A 27,046-nucleotide genomic window follows, 5' to 3' on the forward strand; every position below is an offset into this window, starting at 1 on the left:
ATTTTTTAAGCATTATTTAACGGATATGTTAATTAGATTAAAATCATTTCGTAACGAAAATTGCAACGATGTGTTGTTCAATTACAAATATTATTGTAAAGTATTATTTATTTATCATTTTTCTAATATTTATAAAAAAGTGCACTCAAGACACGCGCGCGCGAATTAAATAACACACACACACACACACACACACACATTCAGTCACTCACTCACTCTCACACATAGTGTAACGGGCTGAACGTTATAGCAGAATAATGAACTGTATTTGAGAAAATAATTACTAATGAGTAAGAACTAATAACGCCGTATTTATAACCTTAACAATATGAAACTACATTGCTATGATGCAGAGGCCGAACTGGCGTGCATAGAACGTATCGTCGGACATCTTCTTCTCAGCTGACTTGTCCGTACACTGAAACTGCAAACAAAAATAAAAACAAAAACTAATACTAAGAATGTCCTCCAGTCCTTCAGACAGCGCTATCAGCTGGAGGATAATTTGAAACCCAACACATAGTTTAAGTATTACCTTAATCGTTTTATGAAAAATCTGTAATTATGTAATGATTACGAATAATTTTTTTCTTTTTGTGCGTTCGGTACAACACTGATAATATAGCGTACGAAAAATACTACTAAAAAATAATTATGTAATATAAAAGGAAAGAATAGAAGAAATGAACAATTGAAGGGGTAAGATTTATTAAGGAACGAGCAAAGCTTTTGTTTCCGATCGACTGAAGACAAAACAGCATTCGATTATTCGTGTCATTTTAGCGCATAATACAAAGCTAGGATATTTAGACCGAAGCGGTGGCAGTTGTGGTCAGACGGCGTGGCGGGCACTTGTTGCTTGGCGCCATGTTGCGACGTCGCGGGAGCCAATAGGGGGCGGAGCGTAACCAAGCGATTGGCCAGCCGTTCAAACCACGTGCTTGCTGGTATAGAGGGAAGGAGCCGATTCCACAACCGAAGAGAAAGACCGCAGTCGAGCCGAATCCTGAATAGTAGTGTGTGCGATGATGAATGGAAAAGCACTGCTACACCATTCGGACACGCACATTAAGCGGCCCATGAATGCTTTCATGGTGTGGTCACGGGGTCAAAGACGTAAGATGGCACAAGAGAATCCGAAAATGCATAATTCTGAGATCTCAAAACGTCTTGGGGCCGAATGGAAACTTCTTACAGAGATGGAGAAACGGCCATTCATTGATGAAGCCAAACGACTGAGGTATTGAAATTTATCACGTAGTTTAATAATAATAATGAATAATAAACAAGTTTTTTTTTTAATATAGAATAATTTTAAATCCTTATTGACTGAAATGTGATAGTTTATGAAAGTAAATACCGAATGAAATTTACGTAATTTATTATTTATACGCGTATTATTTCTAGAAATTAATCGGTGCTTAAATGAACTCCAGGAACATATTTATATTATCGTTAAAACTTTTAATATGTGAATTAATGAACGTTTTAAATAAATTATTAAATAAGTATAATAAATATTATTTTATAAATAAAGAATGGTGAAAATATACTTCTTGAATTTACCCAAATAAAATATCGTCAATTTGAAGAAATAAATAGTGTTTATTATTAGATTTAGCTTAATTTAATTCCATAGCTGATGTTATAATATACAAATTATAAAATCTTGTTTCACGAATTTTTTTTTTTTTTTGCCTAATACCTTTTCCGGGGAATAAACATAGAAATAACAAAAATTATACGTAAAAAAAGTAATAAGAATCTTACTAACTTATTATTTTTCAAATTAATTTAATAATCTATATAAAAGCGGATATTAGTCTTATAAACTTTTTATAATTTTTCCCCCTAAAAAACCGGTTATTTATTAGTTTAAATAATTTATTTAAAATACGAATGATTATTATTTAAATATATATATTCTACAAAACAAATAGGTAAACTTTATATTAAATTAAATTAAGAAAATATACCGCAAACTTAAAAAGACGAGAATAGAATTATCGTTAAAAAAAGGTTTAATCTTTCATGGCTTAAAAGAAAGTTAACCGCTTAATTAATCTTCTAGAAAAGAAAATAAATTTGATTCATAAAAGAGAAATGTCTTAACGTTTTATTTCTCCATTAAGTGTGTGATATACAACTGTACATGCACACACCTTTTTTTGTATTTTAACAAAAGTATAACTTAATATTTATTTAAAAAACTTTTAATTTTTGAGCTTTTGGATGATTACCATTTCACAAATTTGATGTTCTGTCGATCAGAAGTAGTTCAAATTTTTAATTTAAATACAAAATTTAGATGAAGCAAACATAATTTTTTTTAATAACATTACTTGATGAAAATCCATCATCATAATAACAAATAACATATTTGCTTTTTTTTATTTATTTCATTTACATTCTGCTAAAAACTTAATAAGTTTTGACCTATATCATTAAAAATCTGTAAGTATATATATATATATATTTAAGACAAGTCGTTTGGTAACATATCAATATCGCAACATTCTTAAGTAAAATTTGGTACTGTTTCCAGTACAATCCGACTCTATATAGATAGGTTCTATCCCTATCTGTTGTCATCAATAACAGGTATATTTCTGTTGTCATCAATTATTTATTATTTTTTATCCTTTGCAGTACATTATAAAAATAAACTATTGATTTCGAAAAAATTGAATAACTTTTTAAATAAATAGCTACAATCTATCAAGGTTTTATGTAGATAAAAATATTATTCGGTTATAAATATCTATTTTTATTTATTAAGTTTTACATATTGTTAATTATATTCCTTAATTTCATCTGATATATAAACGTAAACCCTCAAGGATTACGAAATGAAATCTAAATAGATAAATTAAAAAAAAAAGTATAGCTCATAAGATTTAAATAATATTTTTTTATTCGACTTTTTGTCAAAAATTAGGTTATCAAATTATGAAATAATAATTAATTTCGTATTAAAAATAACGGGAAACCCTGATCGAAATGTCTGATAACAAAAAACAACTAATTCGAAAACATAAATAATGTGAAATAATGAAAATAAATTAGTTATTTGGCAATTAAATGGCTTTTGAATTTAAATACTTTTTGTGCGTCTAAATAGACGTATTATATCGATTTGGGTTAAAACTAAAGAAAAATATACTTCTACAGTGAATTATTTTTACGTCAGTCATTTGAAGACGAATTTAATTCATGATTTAAATTTTATGGATTAAACAGAAAAATGACGAATAAAATCAATCCATTTTTCGGTTAACGTTGTTATTTTCAAATTTATCGATAAAGAAATAATGTGACTGTAATATTACAAAAACCTTTTTAATAGTGTGCCTGTTCGGTTTTTTTTGTCGATTGGAGATAATCCAGTTTTAACTTGTTTTACCATTACTACGGAATGTAAACTCTTTATTTTTATTTTTTGAGTAAATTAAAAATAAATTTAAAAAAAATCATCATTTTTAGAAATAAATGTATTAAAAAATGGTAAAAGCAAGAAAGGGGAATTTTTCAATTCAAACGTTTTCTAAAATCAAGGTAATTTAGTATTTCAAATATTACAATTTTTATTGCTGGATTATTTCATTTTTACTCCCCACGCGTATAAATAAATAAAGGTATTAGGGAAACTAAGAAAAATGGAATTTTTTAAACGTTGCGTTATTTTTGCAAGCAAAGCAAAGTCTCTGATATAAATATTGTAAAAGACTCCAGCTTTAATAAAAGTTTATTTTTTACTATCTTAATAAGCTATTATGACCAACCACAATATTGTATATTTATATTTTACTTTTATGTTCAATTATAATAAGATATTGTTCAAACAAGAAAAGATACTGATGCTCTAATGATGTATATGCACGCCCACGTCTAGTATACGAGTATGTATTATGTATTCTTTACACTTTTACAATAATAAAATAATTATGTGTAAAAATTATTTTTTCATCCAGTTAGATAATAAATATAATCATCATAATAAATAAAAATCATTCCAGATTATTGTAAAATCGTATACCAAAAGCATCGTTAAAAAACTTTACCTAGTAGTAATTATTTTATAAATTCAGTTTAATTCTTAAAATTACTTATTTTATTAATTATTCTCTGTATAAATAATTAATAATAATTTTTAGCTTTAAATTAATTTTTTCGTTTGGATTTTACGGAAAGAAATCGATAATACTTACCTTCTTTTATGTAAAAATTAATTATTAGCCGTTAAATTATATACTTATGCTTAAAGAAAATAACTAAAATTCTTTAAAACAAAAATAATTCTCATTTGTATTTCAAATGTAAGTTATTTCATTTCTGACGTAAAAAAGATGAATGTTTTACGAGATTATAAATAACTGTTAAATTTTAATGTGCTTAATTACCTGGTTGCTGTTTTACGGTTCATCGGGAAAATAATTTTGTATTAAAATGGTAATTCCCTTTTTTAAAATCTATTTTTTATTTATTTATTAGTTGCATCATCAATTAAGTAAGTCATTAGCGGCTTTTATTATAATGTAACTGTACCTGTAAATGTATAGTCTTAATGTAGTCTCAGGTCGATCATTCCTGAGACATTTTAATTAAAACCCAACCACCAAAGAACACCGCTTTTCTTCATCTAGTATTCAAATCCGAATAAAAGAACACAATATAGACTAATATTAATTTCAACCAATAATAATTTTAAGTAAGTAACTACAACCAAGTATTTATTTTATTATACCTATTTATGTATTAGTAATTTATTTAAAAATGAAAAAATACAAAAATATTTAAAGTTTAAATCTCTTTTAATATCTTAGTTTTCTAAAATAAAAGCAACAACAAAAAAATCGCAATTTTTAACCTATTATCTAGCTGATCTAAAAAAAACTAGATTTTAAATAATCCTTTAAAGATTCCTGAAATAAATATATATATATTTTTTTTAATTAAAAGTTTAAAATAAATTTAGCCCACATAGGGCTTATTCTGAAGTTTTAAATGCGGACTGTTTTCTGGGAATATATGCTTTGTTAAATATTTTTTAGAATTTTTTCAAGTACATATTTCATTTTTTAGTTTCCGTAATGTTTTTATTTTCTTATTTCTTAAAAACAATAAACCTTCCTTTAGATAAATGTCAAGTTGAAAAATATTTTCTAGTGATTTTAATATTTTTTAATTTAAATTTTTAAGAAAATTAAATTTTTTTCACTTACAGGAAAAAAAGAGGAAGACTAAATAGATTGCATTACTTAAGAAATAGAAAAATCATTTATTTTTCTCCGAAAGACATTTGAGAACATTAAAAAAGTATTAATAAAAAAGATTTGATAATATTTTTTTATTCTATTAAACTAAAATATTAACAAAAAATGGTACTTTATTTTTTTTTTTCAGATAAAGTTGTATATTTATTCCTATTGTCGGAACAATACCGTTCAAAACAAGGGAAAATAAGGTAGATCATCCATCTAAAAAACGTGGGATTTTAAAGTTTTAAAGTTTCCTTAAATAATTATTTTAAGGTCTAAACTTTAAAATAAGTTTAGCGTATACAGGAGTTATTTTAAACTTATATCGCGGATTTTTTTCATATTGGAATTATGTTTAGGTAAATATTTTTTATCAGTGTTTTCAAGTAGTTTCCGATACACCCAAGTATCATCGTATAATTATTATTATTTTTCAATGAAAATAAATATGGTAATCAGGGTGTTCGGTATTCAGTAGATTATTAATCTTTTACAAGATAACAAAAAAATACAACAGAAGATCACGGTCATAATAATTTTAGTAACCAATTAAAGAATATTATCTGTTGAGTTTGTTTGAGATAAATACCTCAGTAATAGACCGTACTTTTTTCAGTTACATTTATATTAACCTAGAGTCAATTTTATCACATTCGCAATCACATAAGGATTCCTAGCGAAACTCCTCAAAAATTACTCAACAGTTTTACAAAGAACTTTTATGGCAAGCAGCACACACTAAATAATTGTGAACAAAATTTAATACCTAACACTAGAACAAAAGAAATAAAAATAAAATAAGTCGTAAATAGCAAAATAAAATTAAAAAATTATGAAATAATGAGAAGATAAGGAAAAGGAATATGTAATAAATTTGAAAATAAAAATCGAAGAGATAATGCACAACACACACATACACAAACACATCTGAAGTTACAATAGCTTAAGACACTATAGCGTCACTAAGGTCCAAAACGTGTAGCACTTTTAATCTTCTACCGTCATCCCCGTTCTCTAGGATGTTTACAGCTAAGCGATTCACGTCGTTTACGTAAGTGATTATTAAGTCGTTTAACTTTGAAATGAAACTTTGTATTTCCTTCCGAACGTATCATAAACCTAAATATTCGTGTATTTCACTGTATTTTTGCAAACCAAGGTGGCTCTGTGATACACCACGCTAGTTTATTTTGAAACCGCTGTAAGATTTTGACATTGAATTGGTTCGCAGTACCCCATCGTTGATCCCAAAAGTCCAGATAGGTTTCAGAATTGTTGAGTGTACCAGCAGCTTATTAGATAAAGATAATTGAGAACGCCTTCCCGACAACTAGGATATTTTCTTGAACTTTATCTGAAGTTGCCTTTTTCTTCTCTCTTATATGAACTATCTACGTTCGTCGATTATGTACAAAGAATTTTCAAACTGTATATTTTACAATAATTCCGAAAGGCCCGGTTTTTAACGCTCTTTGAGCTTCAGGGGAGCCCTGAAGGGCCAATTTTTTAATTTATTATAACTAGCGCGACATTCGTAATCAATTTGTATTAAACTTTGAAGCACTGTTCGTTTCATATTTAAAATTATCTGCCGGATCACAAATTGATAAGTTTTATAGATTTTAATTAGGTACGGGCTTTATGAAGATCTGATATCTCTGCAACAATTTGTAAAAAGATGAGATACAATGCGTTCCCTTCTTATTAATTTTATATTAAAAATCAAATAACTAGTTATTTGATTTAACTAAAAAATTAAAAGAAAAAATATTATTATATGATGGATGTTGTAAGAAGAACAGATTCCTTTCTGGGAAAAAAGTAAACTTTTGCTGGACATGTAAATTTACATTTCAATAAAAGAATCTGGCAACATTTAACAGTGATTCCATCATGTTAACTTAATGCCTGTTTAAAATATAGTAGATCCTCTTCGTCACCATTAAATATACTTATTTTTAAAAATCAGTATGATTTCACAGAGAGAGAAAGAGATAAAGTAATTATTTATTGGAAGATCCAATTTTAAGAATTTTATATTTCTATCATATTATTTACAATAAAATTAATTTCCGTTTGACTATCAATCCTCTAACAAGAAAAAGAAAAATTATTTTTAGTGAACCCAATGATCAATGCATTTCTGCAATATGAGCATATAAATCTAATAAAATTACATGATTTTTACTAGATTTAAATCTGGCCAATTCACTGGCCCAAAAAGGCTGTTATATCAAGAAAAGAAACACTTACCGGCAAATTTACTGTTAAAATTATAATATTTTTAATTTACAACAAACAGTTTTTAAAATAACAGTAACACAGTAATAATTAACATGCATTATTATTGGTTTATTTAACATAAAAAGGCATTAAATTTAGATTTCGATACATTAATTATTCTTCCTAATAAAAACAACAAATCGATTTGTTGTGACCAGGTAGGACAAAGGCGGTGTAAGGTAACGAGTCAACTAGCTCAAGTTTAGTTGTTCGAATACAAAAAGTTAAATTGAAAGTTAAACGAATGTTAATCTATTCTATTCGATCGAATAATGAGGTCTATGAGAAAAATACAATGAGACCTGATTGATGCCGATTTTTTTTTTTTTTTTTTTTTATTCAATCGCAATGTTTAATTCGACACAATAGAAGAGAGATGAATTCTTCTCGTACATGTGGGACAGCCTTTCAAAATTATTAAATGACCTTTTGTCACAACCATTGTCGAAGTCAACATTGATTGCACAGTGTCGAGTGTATTCATGACTCAATGGGATTCAGGATAAAGCACGGTGGCCCCAGACCCTTCAGCGCCCTTTCAGCACATTTCACTCCCTCTCGTTCTAATCGTATGCTTCGATTCTAACACCTCTTTTACCTTTATATTACTGTTTGTACATCTTAAGTAACGAATAATTTGTTTTTAAGTTTACAAAAAGAAAATTTTCATTTCGTCAAAGAAAATTGTCTTCGATTGTATTGAATAATGAAATAGTTAACGTTAATTCGAACGTTCATCCGCGTAAACAATATTATTGTTACAACTAAATCCAAGTTTTAGTCTATAGTTTTACTACAAAATTTATAATATGAAAAACTTTATCGACAAAGTTGTAATACTTTCTTGGCACTGGTTATCTATTTTTATATAGTGGAAAAATAATTATACGTGAAAAAGTAACCTACGATTTCTTTTTTAGGGTGGGAGTAATTTATGATAAAATTTTATTGTAAAATTGTCATTATATGATTAAATAAAAATAAAAAAGTTTTAAAAATTCAAACAAGAAATAAATATTAATAATTAAACAACGTGACTCCCAAAATAAAAACCTTACAATCATTGCTCTTTAATATACTCGTAGGATAATTACGAATATACTACAATTAAAGAACGTGCATGTAACAGTTTTGTATACAATATTTTTACGTAGTATAATTTTTTTTTCAAACTTTTAAAATTTATTTAAACATATATATAATTATATAGCACATAACAATCCCGGTAACGAAAGGATTCCAACGCTCTTGTACATATAAATCAGTTCAGCCGTCGAGCTGCTACGGTAGAACAAACATATATAAACACATTACACTCCCTTTTAGGCAGTCGTGTAAAAACACTAGTAAGACAACTTTACACGTATGAGATTCGAGACTTTCGAATCGTTCAGAATGAAGCGTTGAGATGCAAGTTATTAAAAAATGACTCATTCACCTTATAATCGATCAGATGAAATTCTTCATGCCTATTTAAATATATATACATACATATTTATATAGTCTCTTATACTCCCGGTAAACGTAAGGATTCCCACGCGAGATCATATACCTAAATCGGTTTAGTCAATGAGCTGCTACGACAGAACAAACATATGTACATCATAAATATAATACATTCCTTTTTGATTAGTCATGTAAAAATTGATAGTTCTTTATTTTTTATGCTCCGCAACTCCAAATAAAATTTTGATTTTTCTACGTTTACTATGCTAAATGAAGGAAAATAAAGCAAACTCCACTAAGTAATGTACAACCAATAAAAATTTCCGTAAGGTTTCTTTTTTAGGCGTTGGAGTGAATTATGATGAAATTTTATTGTAACATTATTACTAAAAGTTTATTAAAACGTTTACTGCTATTAAAGTTTAAATAAGCCCAAAAAGTTTTGAAACATTAAAAAATCGAAATCCTTAAACTTTGTTTGGTTTCCCCATCCCCCTCACAACACTGCCCACACTTTTTTGGGGCACTTCTACTACTATTATGTTTAGGAAGACATTTAAAAAATTGGGTAAAAGATATCCAATAAAAAAAGATATTTCTTTTTATTTTTCGGGAAGGGAAATTTTGGGGTAAATTTTTTTTTAAATGGTAAGATAAGATGGATAAGCTTAATATATCATGGATACCACTGTTCTTTGGGGGTTGGGTTTCAATTAACCACAGATCTCAGGAACGGTCGACCTGAGACTGTACAAGACCACACTTTTATTAATACATATCCTCATTCATCCTCTGAAGTAATACCTTAGGGTGGTTCCGTAGGCTAAACAGAAAAAGAGAAAAAAAAGTTTAATATAAAGTTGGCTATGCATGCAAAATTTTGAAAAAATTGACATCCAAGAAAACTATCTACTCCATTCGCTGGAAATATTGACCTCCCCCAAACATTTACCGACAAATTACCCTATATAAACTAGTCTGTACAAAACTTTCGTCAAAATCGGTTTATCTAGTCAAACGTTATTAAACTTCAAACACGCCAAAACACGTACATACGTACGAACATTACCAATCCACTCGTTTTGGCGTTCCTGGGTCATGAAATGTCCCAAAAATGCAAAAAATTTGACTGATTATCATACTTTCCTTCTTGCAGCATAGGAAAGTAAAATCTATCTATGATACCAGGAAAGTAAAAAAGGAAACTATTAATTCAGTTATAGTAAAAATAAAATTAATCTTTAGATGACGTAAGATAATGACATAAGATATAGATGATTACATCAATGCCACAGACATTAATCATAACGTAATTTTACAGGAACAACGTTTTCTTACGTAATAAATTATTTTGGAAGTAGTTATTATTAATAAAATAAGTTTATTTAAAAGAAACCCCATTTTCTTCTAACCGATTGGTACTATTCATCACGATTAAAACCTCAAGATAATTAAGAATTATTACTAACTGTTATCATAAGACCTGTTTTTTGTTGTTTTCAATTCTTAAATAATGTTATTTTGTAAAGGATTGCATAAAAGTACTATTTACGTCAAGGAATGTTTCACGGTGTATTTAAGCTTATTTTGAATACATAGATTACAATTTTATTTATTAATTGATGGCTAATCGAAAAAAAGACATGAAATGAATTTGTTCGACCATGATTTTATAAACTGAGAATTAAAAAATATTCCTCAAATAATAAATTCAAATAAAACAGATAATTTATTATTCTAGGTTGATTCATCCAAATTTAACATTCTTCCTTAAAAAATCTTTTTTTTTTCAAAGCCATTTTAACACTAATTATATAGTTACTTATGTAGTTGTCTTCTTTTTTTTTAATAATAATTATATTAAATTATGTCTTTATAATAGCCCTATGTCAAATCTTTTACTTTAATTCTACACTTCGCGATATATATTTTCCAATAAATTAAAATTTTACTAACTCGTTTCATACAAAGGGTTAAATATCGCCGGTATTATTATTTAATCCTCCATTCAGTCTTCTGTTACCAATGCAAGTATATTTCATTATTGAAGTTTGTTTTCAAAAAAAGTGAAGAAAAATTGAAGAGCTATGCTGAAGAAAACTAAAACTATATAACTGAAGAAAAACGAAAGAAACCTACTTCATTGTTATATAACAGTACGCTACATTTGGCTCAGTGAAAATGATATCTGGATACGGTTTCATTCCAAATTTTTTGTAGTAATTCTGGTGTGGTACGTTTTTTATTCACGAGAATAGCTATGACGTTTTCAGGAATGGCGTACGTTTTATGGCAGGTCGCTTATAAGTGTTGTAGTTACAGCATATTATTTAAATTTTTAACCTTTTAATAAATTGAAAAAAAGACTTGAAATGAATGTATTCAACCGCGATTGAAATCACGATTTTATAAATTGAGAATTAAAGAATTCTAATGAATTATCTTGGAATTATAGAATTATTTTTCAAATAATATTAGTTCAAATGCAACAAAACTTTAGTATTTTGATTATTGTATTTGAGTATTGTTTAGATTAGTTTCTTATAAGCTAGAAACAAATATTAAATTGTATTTTTAAATTTCCAAAACCTTTTAAAAAAATCAGTAGTACATATCTTAACAAAGAAGTTTTTTGTCTGAAATAATAATTACAGAATTAACCAGATTTATTAATTTAAAATTACTATATCTATTTTTTTTTTCTAAGGTGTACGTTGCAATCTGTTCCAACTAGTGGAACCTAAATTACCTAAATTGGTTAGAATAATAATTACTCAAGTATTGTAATAACGTATGACGACTACTCTGAGAACCGAAAATAGCAACAAACCAATAGTAATTTGCATAGACTTTTCACTTCAACCCTGCCTCGTTAATAAAATTATTACCCCTAGAAAAGTTTTAATAGCTTTACAACTTTATTTCTGTTTTTTTTAAATAAAATAAAAATCATTTATAAATAATTTACTTAAAAATAATTTACTTAATAAACCTGAAGAATGTTCATAAAAATTAGCAAAAATTCAATCCTGTGCTAAGCCTATTCCATCGTAACGTGATAAAATTTAGTTAAAAATTCCTCAAATTATAACATTTTGGAGTTATTTGAACAAAAAATTATATAAATTAAAAAATAATAATCATTCAGTGTTTTCGGACTTACTCTGTGATTAATATTAAAAATTATTTCATTCTGATAATTCACAATTTGAAAAATGATAGTAATAATAATTGAAAGATTTCCAAGTCAAAAGGTTTAAATTTTAAATAGTTACATAAAACATTAAAAATAATACTCTTGAACATTACACTATAATAGTACTTCTATTTTTAGTGAAAGAGTTTATTTCATCTAATTCACTTATTACGTTTGAAAATTAATAAATTAAAAAAATAAATAAAATTCAAGTTTATAAAAAGAAAAACATAGTTTTTTTTAATTTTATCGTTTCCAAGACTATGCTATTAAAGTTGAGATAATCTCTAACCTCCCATAAGGCTTCAAAATTATTTCTATGATGATAAAAAGTTAATTTAAAGAAAATAAGAAACATTTTTCAAGTTCAGAGGTTTAGAGTTAAAAACTAGACAATATTTTTTTCAAAAAAATGTTCACTGGCATTGCTTCTAATGTTATATTTCTTACATAGACTATTTTTTATTATCTATTTATCTATTAGTTGTAAACACTACGTAAAATGTCTTAGTTTAATTCTTCTACTCTCTCATTTAAAAGAAAAAATATCAATATCCCTGGGAGCAATTAATATTTCATCAATTAAAAGCTTTTTCGTATCTCATACTTTATTTACAATCGGTTTCGTAGATTAGAAACTATACGTAAATTTTATGACAATAATCAAGTTATAATAATAATAATTCCAACAAAACTCAAAAATTGTATACTGAATTTTGAAAATTAGTTTTACAATAATATTAAGTACAATTAAATTATCTACAATTTCAATAAAATTGAATTAATAAAGTGAATATTAGAGAACAGCACAAGACGTATGTGGAAAATCTAACCGCTAATAACAAATACAGTCTTACTGTAACGGTAACGTCATAAGGGCTGTCTCAAAGGATACGGGACATCAATAAGTGATAACTACCGAGGAGGCAACTTCATTACAACCCCACTTTTTTAATACATTTTGTATTTAATAATTAAAAAAAAAGAAGACAATACGTGCAATAAATATACAACAAAAAATCTAATATTAAAAAACAGAATGTACAAATAGTAACCACCAGGCGATGACTTAAAAGTGCTCTTTTTAATGAGCGAGAGCTAACAACCATTTTCTTTTCATTCTTTACATTTATTAAATTTAATTAATCTAAATCGAAAGTGGAGTTAAAATTTTGATTAATCACTCTTAAAGCCGTTATTTTTTAAGGTATAAACTCTACAGATGAACTGGTAGAAATTTATTAACCGTAATCTTGAAAAATAGAATTTTATGAAAAATCATTCCGCCTAATAACAAGGAATCTCCTCACCACAAACTTTCATAAAAATCATAAAACCTGTTTAATCTAACTACATCACGAACAGACGAAATTCCAAAGAATCGAGTTAAAACAGAATTAGCTTTGCATCAAGTCGACTACATCATTTCATAGATATAAAACTAAATAGAGGCCACCAACAGTTGCCCACTAACACGTTAAATGAAATATTTAAATGAAGATTGTAGTATTCTGGGACTAAGGGATCACAGAGCATCGATTAATACAATAATCTGTTTTAATAGTAAACGGTTTTCTTTAGTTATATCGACTACTGCAACAATGAGAAACCAAAATTTGGACAGTTTGGCCTGAAACCAAACTGTCTTCAACGTTAATTAAATTCAGTATAAAAAGGCTAAAATTAAAAGATTATAAATGATTTGTTAAAATTTTAAATATGTTTTAATAAAAATTACTCAATAGAGAATGGAATTTGTTATGAATTACGAATAACATAAGGAACAACAGCTTTTTATGCGGTGGCTTTACATACTACATTTTTTACATACGCAGTTTACTGCAACATAGAATTAGAAAGATCTCTAAACTACTAGTGAAATGTGAAATGCAAATTTACTATTATTCTTTACTTTATTATTATTTTAACGAAAATATAAAAATCAATGTGGTGTATGAATCAATACAAAAAAATTTATTTACGATATTACATATTTCATTTACATAACATAAAATTAGGTCTGTATTCTATTACTTAATTGTATCTATAAAAACTGTGTAAAAACTGACAACACAGTTGTAGGAATTTTCCGTCACGCGGCTAAGCCGCGTTTAGAGAAATTCACACAACTGTAGGTTGTTTCTGATACACGGATTACACACACATACACACACAACTTAGTTTAAAACATTTATCATTTTATTTTAATATAATATTTTTTCCGTTTATTTAATTCAATGATTCTAACTAAAGAGCGCGTGCATACCGTCTTTAATTTATGCGGGTGTGGCGGTACTAACGGCGACGGTTCTCACTAACTAAACTAATGTAATTTCAAAACTTACAACAAATTTCGCTTTTACTGTCGGCAGACTGGTGTAGCTGCGAGGCTTAAAGCACCAGGTACCGAGTGAACCGGAAGATAGAGTTAGAGATCCAGCCAGACCGAGTTACTTTTTTACATTTCTTTTCTTTTTTTTTTACTTTTAAGACCATAATGGATCACTTTAGTTCATTTTTTCGGCACGTTCTTTCTTTTCTTGCTGTGTTGTTGTTTTTCAGCTTTTCTTTTTGCCAGTAATTTCTAAGGGTTTCAGATCTTCTTGCCCTTTCTTGTTCAGAGTACACTCGGCTTATTGTTTTCTTGGGTTTTGATTGGAATCTTGTTTCTTTATTTTTTTTAATTTCTCATAGTTTCCGGTTTTCGTTTTTAGGTTTTCACAGGTTATGTCTAATTCCTCCATGTCTTTCTGTACTTTCGTATAACCAGTTAGGTCTGCTTTTCTTGTTTCAGAAAAGTTCGATTATCCGTCTGATAAGTCTGGTCTCCTCCATTCTGAAAATATGTCCTAGAAAGGAAATTCTCTTCTTTCTAAATTTATTAGTTATCGGGATGATCGTTTTGTAAATCTCTTCGTTTGGAATAATTCTTCAAATCCCGTATTTTTTAATGTTTTTCCCGATGCATCGTCGTGGAATCTGTCTTTTAATCTTTTCCAGTTTGTGATACTCTCTCTTTTACATTTTAAATATTATTCATTTATTTAATTCTACCGCTCACCTGAGATCACAACATAGCAGTAGTTTAGAGCATTTTTTTACGGTGGGGGTGCGATTTTGCAAATTTTTTTTCAGATATTGCTATTTTTTAATTGTTAACAAATGAGCCTAAGAAAAAATTGACCTTAATTAGGCGAAATCTCGAGATATTGAGGGCAACCTTGCCATTCGGTTGGTTTTTTGGGTTCCTTAGGTATTAAAACGTCAAGATCCGCTGAAAAGCGCATATGCTCAAACTGGACCGATTACAATACTTTCCCTTCTAGAACTATAGCTCTGCTGTAGCGCTATCTAGACGGCAAAGTAATAACGAATTTATGTATATATAACTACAATATAAAATTATCTATTTATTTGTTACTATTTACTATTTAATAAGTAACTATGTACTTGTAAATTCATACGATAAGAAAAGGATTATACGTTAAAAAAACAATCAATATATAAAATTCAACCATTTTACTACGTTTTTAATTTTTTTTACATCATTAAATTTATCACTTAATATTTAATTTTTGAGACTTTAAATTAGTTCTTAAGTGGGAATCACAAACAAAAAATAGTAGTTAACATAATAATAAACTAAGTTACCTACTGTAAGTTTTATAAGCCTAATATATTCACTTTTTTATCATTAAATTGTACTGTATATACAAAACGTAATATATACATATATATACACACACTTAATATGTAGCTTTATTTTATATATATTATATTAATATAAGCTTAATTATACTTTACTATACTATTAAGTAATTTTAAATACAAATAGAATTAACTTCTTTGTGTTAACAAGTATGTTAGATTTATATATATATTTATAATTTATGCAAGTATATAAACTTGTACAACAGTTTCATATTTATAAAAATTTAATATTAGCGGGTTTTTTGTTAAATCAGACGATAGTACTGCACCAGTTACACTTAGGGAATACTTATTTTGCCTATATTTATCACGTTCAGCCAGATACAACTCCAGTCTTTATGCGAATAACGACAGGTCTGGTTTGAGATTTCCCTCGGGAAGATCGGTACCTTTTATACAAGAAGTCCTCTTACCTTTTTGAATGTTTGTCACAATGTCGCACAATGTTATGTTTATTTTGAAAAGCGATATAACATTACAATTTTTCAATATCTGGTTGATACCAGAAAGCTATCGTTTTCCTACTCATAATAATTGTTATATAAATACATAGTATATTAATAAAATTATCTATAGTTATATCTGTTTTCTACAATGATATATTAAAATAATAACGGAATCTATTGTATCATACGCAAGTTAACACTTTCCTTCAGAGATATCAACGCTATTAAGATGACAATGCATCTTTTTTATACTCTAAGGATGAATTGTTTTTAACAATATAACTAAAATATTAAGCATTTAACCATTAAACGGAATCACCCAACCGGATTATTTGTTAGTTCATTAATAATTTGCAAATTATTTTCTCTTATGTACCCCATAAATCGAGTTAAAATTTTTAGAAAATATATAACTTTAAATTTAATCTAAAAATTTACTTATAGGTTTAGTAATTTAGACTGAAATAATGATATTGTCTTAGGATTTGGAAAGGAGATTCAAATATCAAACATGTAGATATCGCATGTAGTATAAAAAAGAATTGCATTAAAACAAACAAAAAAAAAACCTGAAGCTAATTTCAAAAACTTTATTTCTCCTTTTACTGTTTTTTTATCAAATCAGAAGGTTGCACGTCGGCATAAGTTTCTATATAAATACAGTTTGATATAAAATACTGTACACATCTTAGGTGTCGTAACCTTAATAATTATTGGCAACTTTACGTGAATCATAATTCTGAATAACGATATATTCGTTGTTAAAATAATAACCATCTCAAAATAGGCTGACTGAAGAAAAGTAAACAGTGAAGTGATTTCCCCTTTCTATTTATGCTGTAGATAAAATTATTGAGATTCATAATACGTAAACTTAAGATGTACTATTTTAAATAATTTCATTATTTAATATTGAAAAAATTTTAACCTATCATCTGCGTAATTCTGTTCCCGACATTTCTAAATACGCTCAATTTTTTATATTACTGTATTTATGTTAGCTAGAAAATAAAAAAATTAAGTAAACAAATTATAGTTTCTATTAAGAAGGAAGCTCTTCTATTGACTTGCAGGTTATAAAACCTTGCAGGTTTTATAACTTTCCACTCAAAAGAAAATTTTTTTTTTTTTTAATTTTTACCAAATCATCATAACGTACAATAATTTGAGTTAATTGAATTTATATGGAATTCATAAGTACTGGCAGTTATGTCTTTTATCAATAAATAAAAGGTTTATTTTACATTTAAAATTATTTATTTTTTTTTTTTACATTAGGCCAAGTTTCACTTTAACATAACCTTACATTTTAATCAATAAAAATTCTGCGATAATTCACTGTACTGTGTAAATAATAGCAAAAAATTTTAAAAAAATTTTCATGTTTTCTTCAGTTTTTTTACTCAAAAAAATTATTTTTAAGTTTTTTTAACAATAAGAGAGTTTTTTAAACGTTTTATTTTGAACACAATTTAATAGAAAAAAAAAACTAATACAATAAACCGATATTTTACAATTTGGTGAAGTGTTTGTAACTTAATAACAAACGAATTATTCTGATAATATTAATAATTATTTATGACAAACACGTTCAATTAAATGTATGCAAACAACCTATAAATTTTCAGTGATATCTAATAGTGAATTTAAAAAAAAAAACATTGTTTTGCTTTCGGATACATATCCTATTTTGTAAAATTTATTAGCTAATTAAATATTAAGATTTGACTAGTAAAGATATCAAATTACTATAGGGATAAAATTATAATAATGGAAAATTCTTATAATTAAATTTTTAAACCATAAAAAATTATCTTTTATATATGACTTTTAACTCTCTTTAGTCTCTGAGTTCTTTTAAAAATAAAAAAAATATTATTATGTTACTACAGACCTGCTTATCAAATTATGTTTATTATTGAATATAAAACATTATTATTTTCAATATACAGAATCCTTTAAGAAATATAGTTTATATGAGTAAAATTTGTGTTACGACTACATCAAATAACAATAATGTATAGATCAGATTAATTCAATTAATTTAAAATTCTTATTCTATAGCAAGAAAATAGTATAATATTTACAATAATTTATAACATGAAATATTTTAGAACACCGCATTAGACGTTGACAGAACTGGAAGGGGTAATCAAATTAACTAGAAAAGAGCTAATTTGCTTATAGCCATTAGTTATTAAGTGAAGCAGACCAATGATGTTAGCAGGTCGTATACATTTTCTGGAAGATTTTTCAACTTTTCGCACCCAATTATAAATAAAACGGACATATCGATGTTTTTGGAAAATATAGGTTATATTTAGTCATTCAGAGGAGAATGACTGTTATGCTTTCAGTAATTAATTAAAAACGCAGTTTAATATGATATGAATTACTTTTAATGTGTGGAAAGTGAATCTACGAACTGAACTGATGTTTTAGGTATTCACGAGCTACGACCCATGTGGATAAATTGACGAGTTGTGAAAGGGGTTGTAAAAAAAGTACGCAAGTATTATTTACACGCATTGAATTATTTGACTACCGCGTTATTGTATTTGTGATATTCAATGTTCAGTGTAAGTGTTGTGTTAAATTGATTGTCAATTACTGTGAATACGATTAATATACGTGAAAATTTTACATGAATGAACACATTAAGCGATTATAAATTATTACTGAATGAAGTAAAATATCCTCTACGTTAAAAATTGGTAAGAAAAATACTGAAAACACAAAAATTGCAGTAATTCGAGACCTAATTGATCTGCTGGGACGGGAAATTAAACACTCAAGAAAGTAATAAAATTTAAAGAACTACAGGAAATAAAGAAACAAGGCCGCTAAGCCCCCAGGGGGCTTATAGGCCCTCAGGGGACCAGGAGGGCCTACAGGCTAGCTATAGGCTTAGCGGCCTAGGGGGCTGAGCCCCCTAGTTATTTTTTATTATTGATAATAATAATAGTAATAATAATAATAATAATGAAATTTAAAGTGAATAAAAAGTAAGTTTAATTTGTTTTAATGGAATAAGAAGCGGTAATTTATTAAATTACTCCTATCTTTTTATAAATAAATTCAAAGCTAAACTGAAAAGTAATTAATTATCGTGGAATGATGTATTTGCGGCAAATTAATTGATTTTCTAATATTCGAGTATTTAAAAATAATTATTTAAAATGAATTAATTAGATTCCGTAACAACTATTAAAAAAAATAATAAAAATTAGTTCAAAATTCTCATTTAATACTTGTAGAAATTAACACTGCCTAAATGCTGAAGGGTAAGACAGTATGTAGGCCTTCATTCATTAACGTTTCAATATTCATGATTTTCCTTCCTTCCCTTTAACCACCATTAGAATTCACGAGTACGTTACCATTATAGTTATATCGTAGTAATTCCTTTCCGTTAATAATAATTTCTTAAGATAAGGTCTAAACTAATATTATTGTTACATCATTATACTCTTAACCAGTGACATGAGTTTATGTTAGTGATAACTGATTCTCATCAAAAGGAATAAAATATCTTTTAACTAGTAATAATATAGATTAATATTACAAATTATTATTCGATTATTACTGATTTGTTATATATTTTGATATTAATTTTTTTACTTTTTGTACTCGATCAATACTTTTTATTTCGCACACAATAAGCGAAAAAGATTACCTATTTTTTTAAAAGTCACTAAAAATGTGCTGTAGCCTATATTTGAATGCTTTTCAATATAAACTGTTCAAGATTTACAAACCCGTTGTTACTTTGAATATTTTCCTTGAAGCAGACTAAACTTCGATTAGAAACTAAAAAAAATATATGTTTCACAAAACCGAGATGAATCTACATTCCAGGGTAAAATTTTGAAACAAATTACATTCTAGCATTTCTCAAGCCTAAAATAAAAACAGCCCTCAAAACGTTAATAAAAAAAAAACCAAAAAAAAAACCAATAATATAAATCCAGTATCAGACGAAATTTTCAAGATAAAATTCTAAGGAGAAATCAACAAACCATTCAGAATAATAAAACAAGTCTGAAACAAAGAGTGAGTAAATCTAGTTTTAGATAAAATCAAAAAACTTGAAAAAAGAATTACAATAGCGTTAAAATCCAAACGGAAATCTAAAAATCAACTGTCTTGCTTTCACAGAATATCCTAGCACATCTCTAAAAATGAGAAAAAGGGCAGTTTCCCAAATTAATGACCTAAAAAAGAAAAAACAACAGAAAAGTAGGTTTGTAAATTTCTTTCTCAAAAGAAAAAATCATGACAAACCTCAAATATTATTCAAAAAACTTCAATAGAGACAAAGTATGAAAAAATGAATATCACAACCCAATGTAAATATTTAAGAAAAAATAATCGGCAAGGACGAGAGAGATAAAGTAATTTTGGAAATCCGGAAATCTAAATTAGAAAAATTAGATTTCCTAACTAAAGAAATTTACAACAAACAAATTTCTGTAAAAACAAAATTTGGCTTTATAATTTTGTAATACAGAATATCATTTTATAAGCAATTGAAACAGAAAATCTACCTTGTTTAGATCTCCTCAAAACTGTAAGGAAATATCTAAGGAAAATCTATAGTTCCAGAAAAACAGGAGAAGAGTACAGACTACAACCAAATAAGGAAATTTATAAAACTCAAATAGATTTTGTATGGCAATTAAAAAAAAAATTGCTCGGATATGATCCGAATGAATTCAAAAACTAAACAAAGAAATTTTCGAAAACTTTGGAAATTAAAAAATCAAATAGGATATATAAAGCAGATGAAAGAGGAATTTCAAAAGCAAAGGATAAAAACGGAGGATTCTTTTAAAAAAAGAAAAAATAGAAGTTCTTGGAGTAGTGAATAGTTAGCTGTTTCGAAATAAAAAAATAAAAAATCCGATATCTATACTATACCAGTACATATGATTAAATGAATGTTTCTTCATTTATAAAATATTTATATTAACCTTATGTGTTGAGATGCACAAATTTTAAATACGATAATCTTTCATTCAGTAAAAACAAAAACAAAAATTAAATTATAAAAAAAATTAATTAATCAAAAAAAATTTAAACAAAATTAATTATATTGTTTATTAACTGTAAAGTTACAACTTCGAAGGACATATAAAACCTTTTTCAATTTCATGTTCATGCAGTTGCGTCTTTCTATATGAAATTCTATGATCTATGATCCTGCTCGTAAATTTCACTGAAGTAAGGCATTAGGAAGTAACATTATGTGTTAACTACACACGTTTACACGAGTGTAAACGTTACGTGTAAACATACGTTTACTACACAAGTTTTAGTGACTTTACTTCAATACCTTAAAACCTAATAACTAACTAGTTGAAAGAATGCAACGTGTTAACACTTTAATGAGGGAATACGTTTGTAGAAATAGTATTTTATTATATCTTTTGGGATGTATTACTAATCAAGCGAAATGCATTATTGTATTTCCGTTAATCAAACGTTGAGTAATTTTTGTAATATGAATAGTACGTTAAACACTTCTTTACATCACCCGATCACTTCTTACCGCAACTTCACAGAGCATGTAGACTCAAGCAGTATATAACGTAGAATGTAAAGAAAACAAAATTATTGCGACCATTTTTATCTCAATTTATTTTTATTAATCACAATTTTTAGCTTGTCTACATCTGCGCAAACGAAGATTTCATCCGATCTTTGTTCCTATAAAAAAAGAAAAACGGTATGGATTCCTTAAAATTTAATTCTCCTTTGCGTAGTTACAAGACAACGTTAGGAGACAATTTTTTTTTATATAAGAGATAAGCAGAAGAAATTTTTACGAATGAATATAAGTACAGCTTTAATCTGGTTTCCTTGAAGAATGTAAAAGATAGGAATCTCTAGAAGTTTGTTCATTTAAAATTTTATAATTTATTTTAATTTTGGAATAAACTAATTTAATATTTCAAAATAATGTAATTTTTATCCAAAAAGTTGCATTAAATAGACAGTTTAACCATATCTAATGGGCTGTTAATAAATTTTTTAAAACAGAATTTACATCACACCTTGTGATAAAGCATATCTAGCATTTGTCCCAGTAAGACTGATACTTGCAGTGCCTTTGGAAAGTTTCTATGCTTTATTATGTTTTAGAATTATGTGGTGCATTCTGTGCTTTCGGCGTTAGCTTGGTAGCCCTGTGAGTTCGCTGTGCGTTTTTCAGTAATAACCAATATGTCAGTCGTTGAGTTATGATTGAATGTGCTTCGTTTCGTTTTGAGTTGTTTCGTTTATTAAAATCAATAGTTACCAGAAACGTAATGGGTTTTCGGTAGAGGAATGCATTTTTCTCGTTGAACACGTCTTTCGTGAAGGTGACAAGTACACTGATTTAGCGAAGTACAAGCCTTCTGAAAAGTTTCCAAATACTTCTATTTCTCACCGCAATGCAGTTCGAATTCTTAGCGAAAACTTTCGGGCAACAAGCTCTGTTGAAGATGCTCATATAAGTGGAAGACCACCTAATCTAAACGAACGGAAGCTGCTTGATATTTACGCAGACATTCTATGACAAAGTCCTTCAAAGTCAATACGTAAGTTAGAACAGTTGCAAGATATTGGACTTTCTAGCGAACATATAACTGTAAGAAAAGAACTGAAACTTTTCCCCTACAAAGCAATGCATCTTCAAAAACTGAATCCTACAGATCATTCCAAAAACTAGATTATTGTCAACGGTTTACATTTATTGACAAAAATTCCGTAGGTATCCTAGACACGTTTTTTTTACAGATGAAGCGTGATTTCATCTGGGAAGGTATATTAATTCACAAAATACACGATTGTAATTGACAACTAAACCATCCCAAGAATTAATTACTCGAACAATTTTTGCGCGAAGCAAAAATTGGATCTGGATCGGTGTGAGTAGAACGCGCATTGTGGGTCCAATATTTTTTTTTTTAAATGCACTTAATAGTGATCGTTATTGTGCTGTTTTAACAAACTTCATTAGTCAGTTAACAGTAGTGGAAGTCAATCATAGTTGGTTCCAACAATATGGCGCACAACGCACACTCCTAACAGGTACATGACTTTTTGCGAAATTTCTTCGGTAAACGAATAATTTTGAAGGGTTTGTGGCGGGCACGATCGCCCAATCTGAGTCTCCCAGAATACTTTCCCCGGGGGCCAGTGAAACAAGCAGTGTACCTCAACAAACCACGCATAACGAACTAAAAACCGCAATAACGGTATACGTAAGAAAAATGACAGTACATCAGCTGGTTAAGGCGTTTGAAAATAAATTGAAACATGTGTAATGTTGTACTGATGTTGGAGGAGGTCAATTTCAACATCTTTTATAAACTATTCCAGTAATTATAACATCAGTTACTACAAAATAATGAAATAAAAATACAAAGTAATAATTAAGAAAGTTTAGTCATTACACTTATATAATTCCAATGCACAAAAATTTCCGATCGCACAGAACAAAAAATTATTCATAAAGAGTTTCTATTTCGTTAAAAATAAAATTTAATGTTTTATTTTGAAAAAAAATTAATTAAATTAGTTTTATGTAAAATTTATTTTTGTATAAATTAAATTAATTTTATTAATTTATTTTATTAAAATTTCAATAAATTTATTTTAATAAAATTCTTTTATTTTCATTTAATTGTGAATTACATTACAACTAATTCATTACACAAAGAAACAAAAATCTTAAAAATACTGCATAAATCCTCAAAGCAAAATTATGTAAAATGCTTTATTTATCAGTTACTTCTACGAGTTAATTAATCGATCTGTAGTAAACGGTAAGAAATTTTGTTAAAAATGTATTATACGCTACCAAATTTTTCATCGATTCAACTGGCATCTTCTGTTCCTAAACCATTAAAATTGAAAATTTTCTATTCTTATTATCAACAATATAAAATGTGATTGTAATCGGAATGACCATTTATATTTTGTTCATTTATAGACAAAAGAAAAAACCTTTTTTGTTCCGAGTAAATTGGTAAATTTAGATTCTTTACCCGTAATCACAGTAAAACTTTATATTAAAACCATATTTTTTTTTAATATCATACTCCACTTTTTGTATTAAGAACTGAAAAACTTAATATTTAATTTGTTTTTGTCGCAGTGTTTTAATTTACAATCGGTTCCAATTTACAGGAAACATAACTAAAATACAAAAAAAGACGTGCAAAAAGGGGGTCTCTCAAAGAACTCTATATTTACTCGTTTATATATATATGTTGCACAGCATACATAAATATATACTAAACATAAATAAGTACATACAAAAATTAGTCCAACTAATATTGACAATGTTCAGAACGTAAAAAGCAAAGAAAACACCAAAAAACTAGTCTTATCAGTCAAACAAAGAATAACGAACCAAATAAAGAAACAGTGAAAAAATCAAATAACCAACAAAAGTAATTGGCGAAACGAGACGAAAACAAACCCCAGTGTAGCTGCTCCACCTCAAATCTCGGATAACTTAGATATAATATACGTAGTCGCTTTAGGCGCCTAAGATGCTCGTTGTTATCCAGGAGGTTAACCGCCAGGTAGTTAACATGTTTATTCAGTTTCACTTTGTATCTTGTACTGAATTGCCGTTACTCCTCCCAAACGGCTGGCAATTCCAAATAATCGTGTATTTTAGTGTTTTTTTTCAAAATACGGCGCATCTGTTATATTTCTCAATAGTTTGTTCTGAAATCGTTGTTTGACTTTGATGTTACTCTCACTTGTACTCTGCAGTTAGATTCCGTAGGTCCAAATCGGTTCTAGGACCTTTTGGTTACGGCATTTGGTTGTTAGATAAAATAACAATTTCACCCCCGTGCCTAGCAGTCAGTACATCTCCCTGAACTTAATGTTGTTAAGCTGCGTCTTTTTCACTCCATGTCAGTCGGCACTCCAGATGCAGTCGCTGTTAGTATGCGGGATAAAAATTCCATTAAGTTGAACTCGCGAATAGTTATCCCTCCTCATCGCAATTGTAACACGCATAGATTTAGCCACATCAACCTTCATTTTCCATTTAGCTAGCCACTCGTTAATTACAATCAATACAGTTTGCAGTTTAGCAGAAGTTAAATCAATAATTTGTCACCACAAACGATGCAATTTTGATGTTCTCTGGAGTCGGGAGGACTTACTAAAAGACATATATAGCATTTAGAGGTTGTAATACCGAAATAAAATTTTCTTTTACAAAATTGTGCAGGGAGAAAATTTTCTATATACTTCAGGTGTCAGCCCCTTTGTCCCTAAGTTCCAAATCTTGGACACCCTTATTCTATTTACTAAACTGGGAAAAAAATTAAAAAAGAGACAAAATCAAAATATTAAAATTAGAATAATTTTATAAAATTTATAAAAAAAAAAGTAAATTACTTTGTAATAAAATTAATATTACATTCTTTTCTTTAACTCACAATATTTTTTTTTTTCATGTTTGTCCTCAAATCTTGCATCCTTAATTTAACATACTTCCTGACATTGCAGATTAATGAAATTTTGCATAATTACTAAGGTCTGATGACAATACAATATTCAACCATTACTTTTGTATACATCCTCCCGTACGGGGGTAAGTTAAGGGTGCGGGTATAAGAAATTGCAAAATCTCCAAAACGACTATGCGGGGATTTTGGGGTCGCAGATGGGAAATCCGATAGCCGTTTGGCATTAAAAAAAAGACAAAAACGTGGTACGAGAGTTTTTCTTGTTTCGAATTTGACAACATTTCGTCATCACACATATATATATGTGTGTGTGTGTGTGCAGATGATGTTTGGCGGGCAGTGTTGAGACACAGCTTCTGACGTATCACTCGGCTTGATTAACTAGAGTTAATAATAATAAAGCAAATTTTTAAAAAAATTTTAAATATTATTTTACTTTATATATTAAATAATATTACGTAGTAGAAAGAAAACTCAACCCCTGTAAATTAAAATTTCTATTTGATACCTATTAAATGTATGGTAATCAGAAAAGTACGGTGATCACAACAAAAATTGAGTATCGGTTGTTTTGCAGAACTTAATGTTTTAAGGTCCAACTTAATCAAAAAAGCACATGTACACATGTTTGTGCGTATTTATGAATGTATATGCGCCGCACTGCTTTTGGCCTTATATATCAGGATTGACCGAATCGAATTTCTTCAAATATTTCTATATATGGGGCATTGATCATATTATTTTTTCCAAAATTCGTTAAATGGGTGGGGTGATATTGCGAAAAAATATTTTATATTTTCTTCAGAGGTATTTTAGAAAAAAACTAGATTAAAGAAAATTTGTTACCCACAATACGTATATAAATAATAAAAAAAAAGAATCGTTTTCAAAAAATTAACTCCGGCCTCTTAAAATTGAAAATATGATTTTTGTTTTTTGTTTTATCTCCCTTCGGTTTGAATAATTTCTCAAATGTTTTTTGAGAACTTTTAGTTCATATAAAGCTTTCAAGAAATGTCTACAATTTTTTTTTTTAATCAAAACCCCCGGACCTAAAATGCAGAAACCTTTTTTGAAAATTTAATTTTTTCATTTTAACCTTTATTGAAGATGTTAAATTTAGATAAAACTTTATTTAAACAAATATGTTAAGCTAAATATGAATATTTTTAGATAAATGTTGTTTAATAGTTGTTACTCACCTCTAAAAATTATATATTC

At 27.7% G+C, this 27,046-nt stretch overlaps 1 protein-coding gene across 1 annotated transcript in view; it reads left to right on the plus strand.

The window, feature by feature from the left end:
• The first annotated feature begins 1,028 nt into the window (after positions 1 to 1,028).
• Positions 1,029 to 27,046, plus strand: part of LOC142320149 (uncharacterized) — a 73,039-nt gene continuing 47,021 nt past the window's right edge. The window contains exon 1 of the mRNA XM_075357831.1: positions 1,029 to 1,240. Coding sequence (XP_075213946.1) covers positions 1,029 to 1,240 — 212 coding nt within the window. The remainder of the gene's footprint in view (positions 1,241 to 27,046) is intronic.

The sequence above is a fragment of the Lycorma delicatula genome, chromosome 2 (genome assembly GCF_047948215.1).
Source record: "Lycorma delicatula isolate Av1 chromosome 2, ASM4794821v1, whole genome shotgun sequence".
Lineage (NCBI taxonomy): Eukaryota > Metazoa > Arthropoda > Insecta > Hemiptera > Fulgoridae > Lycorma > Lycorma delicatula.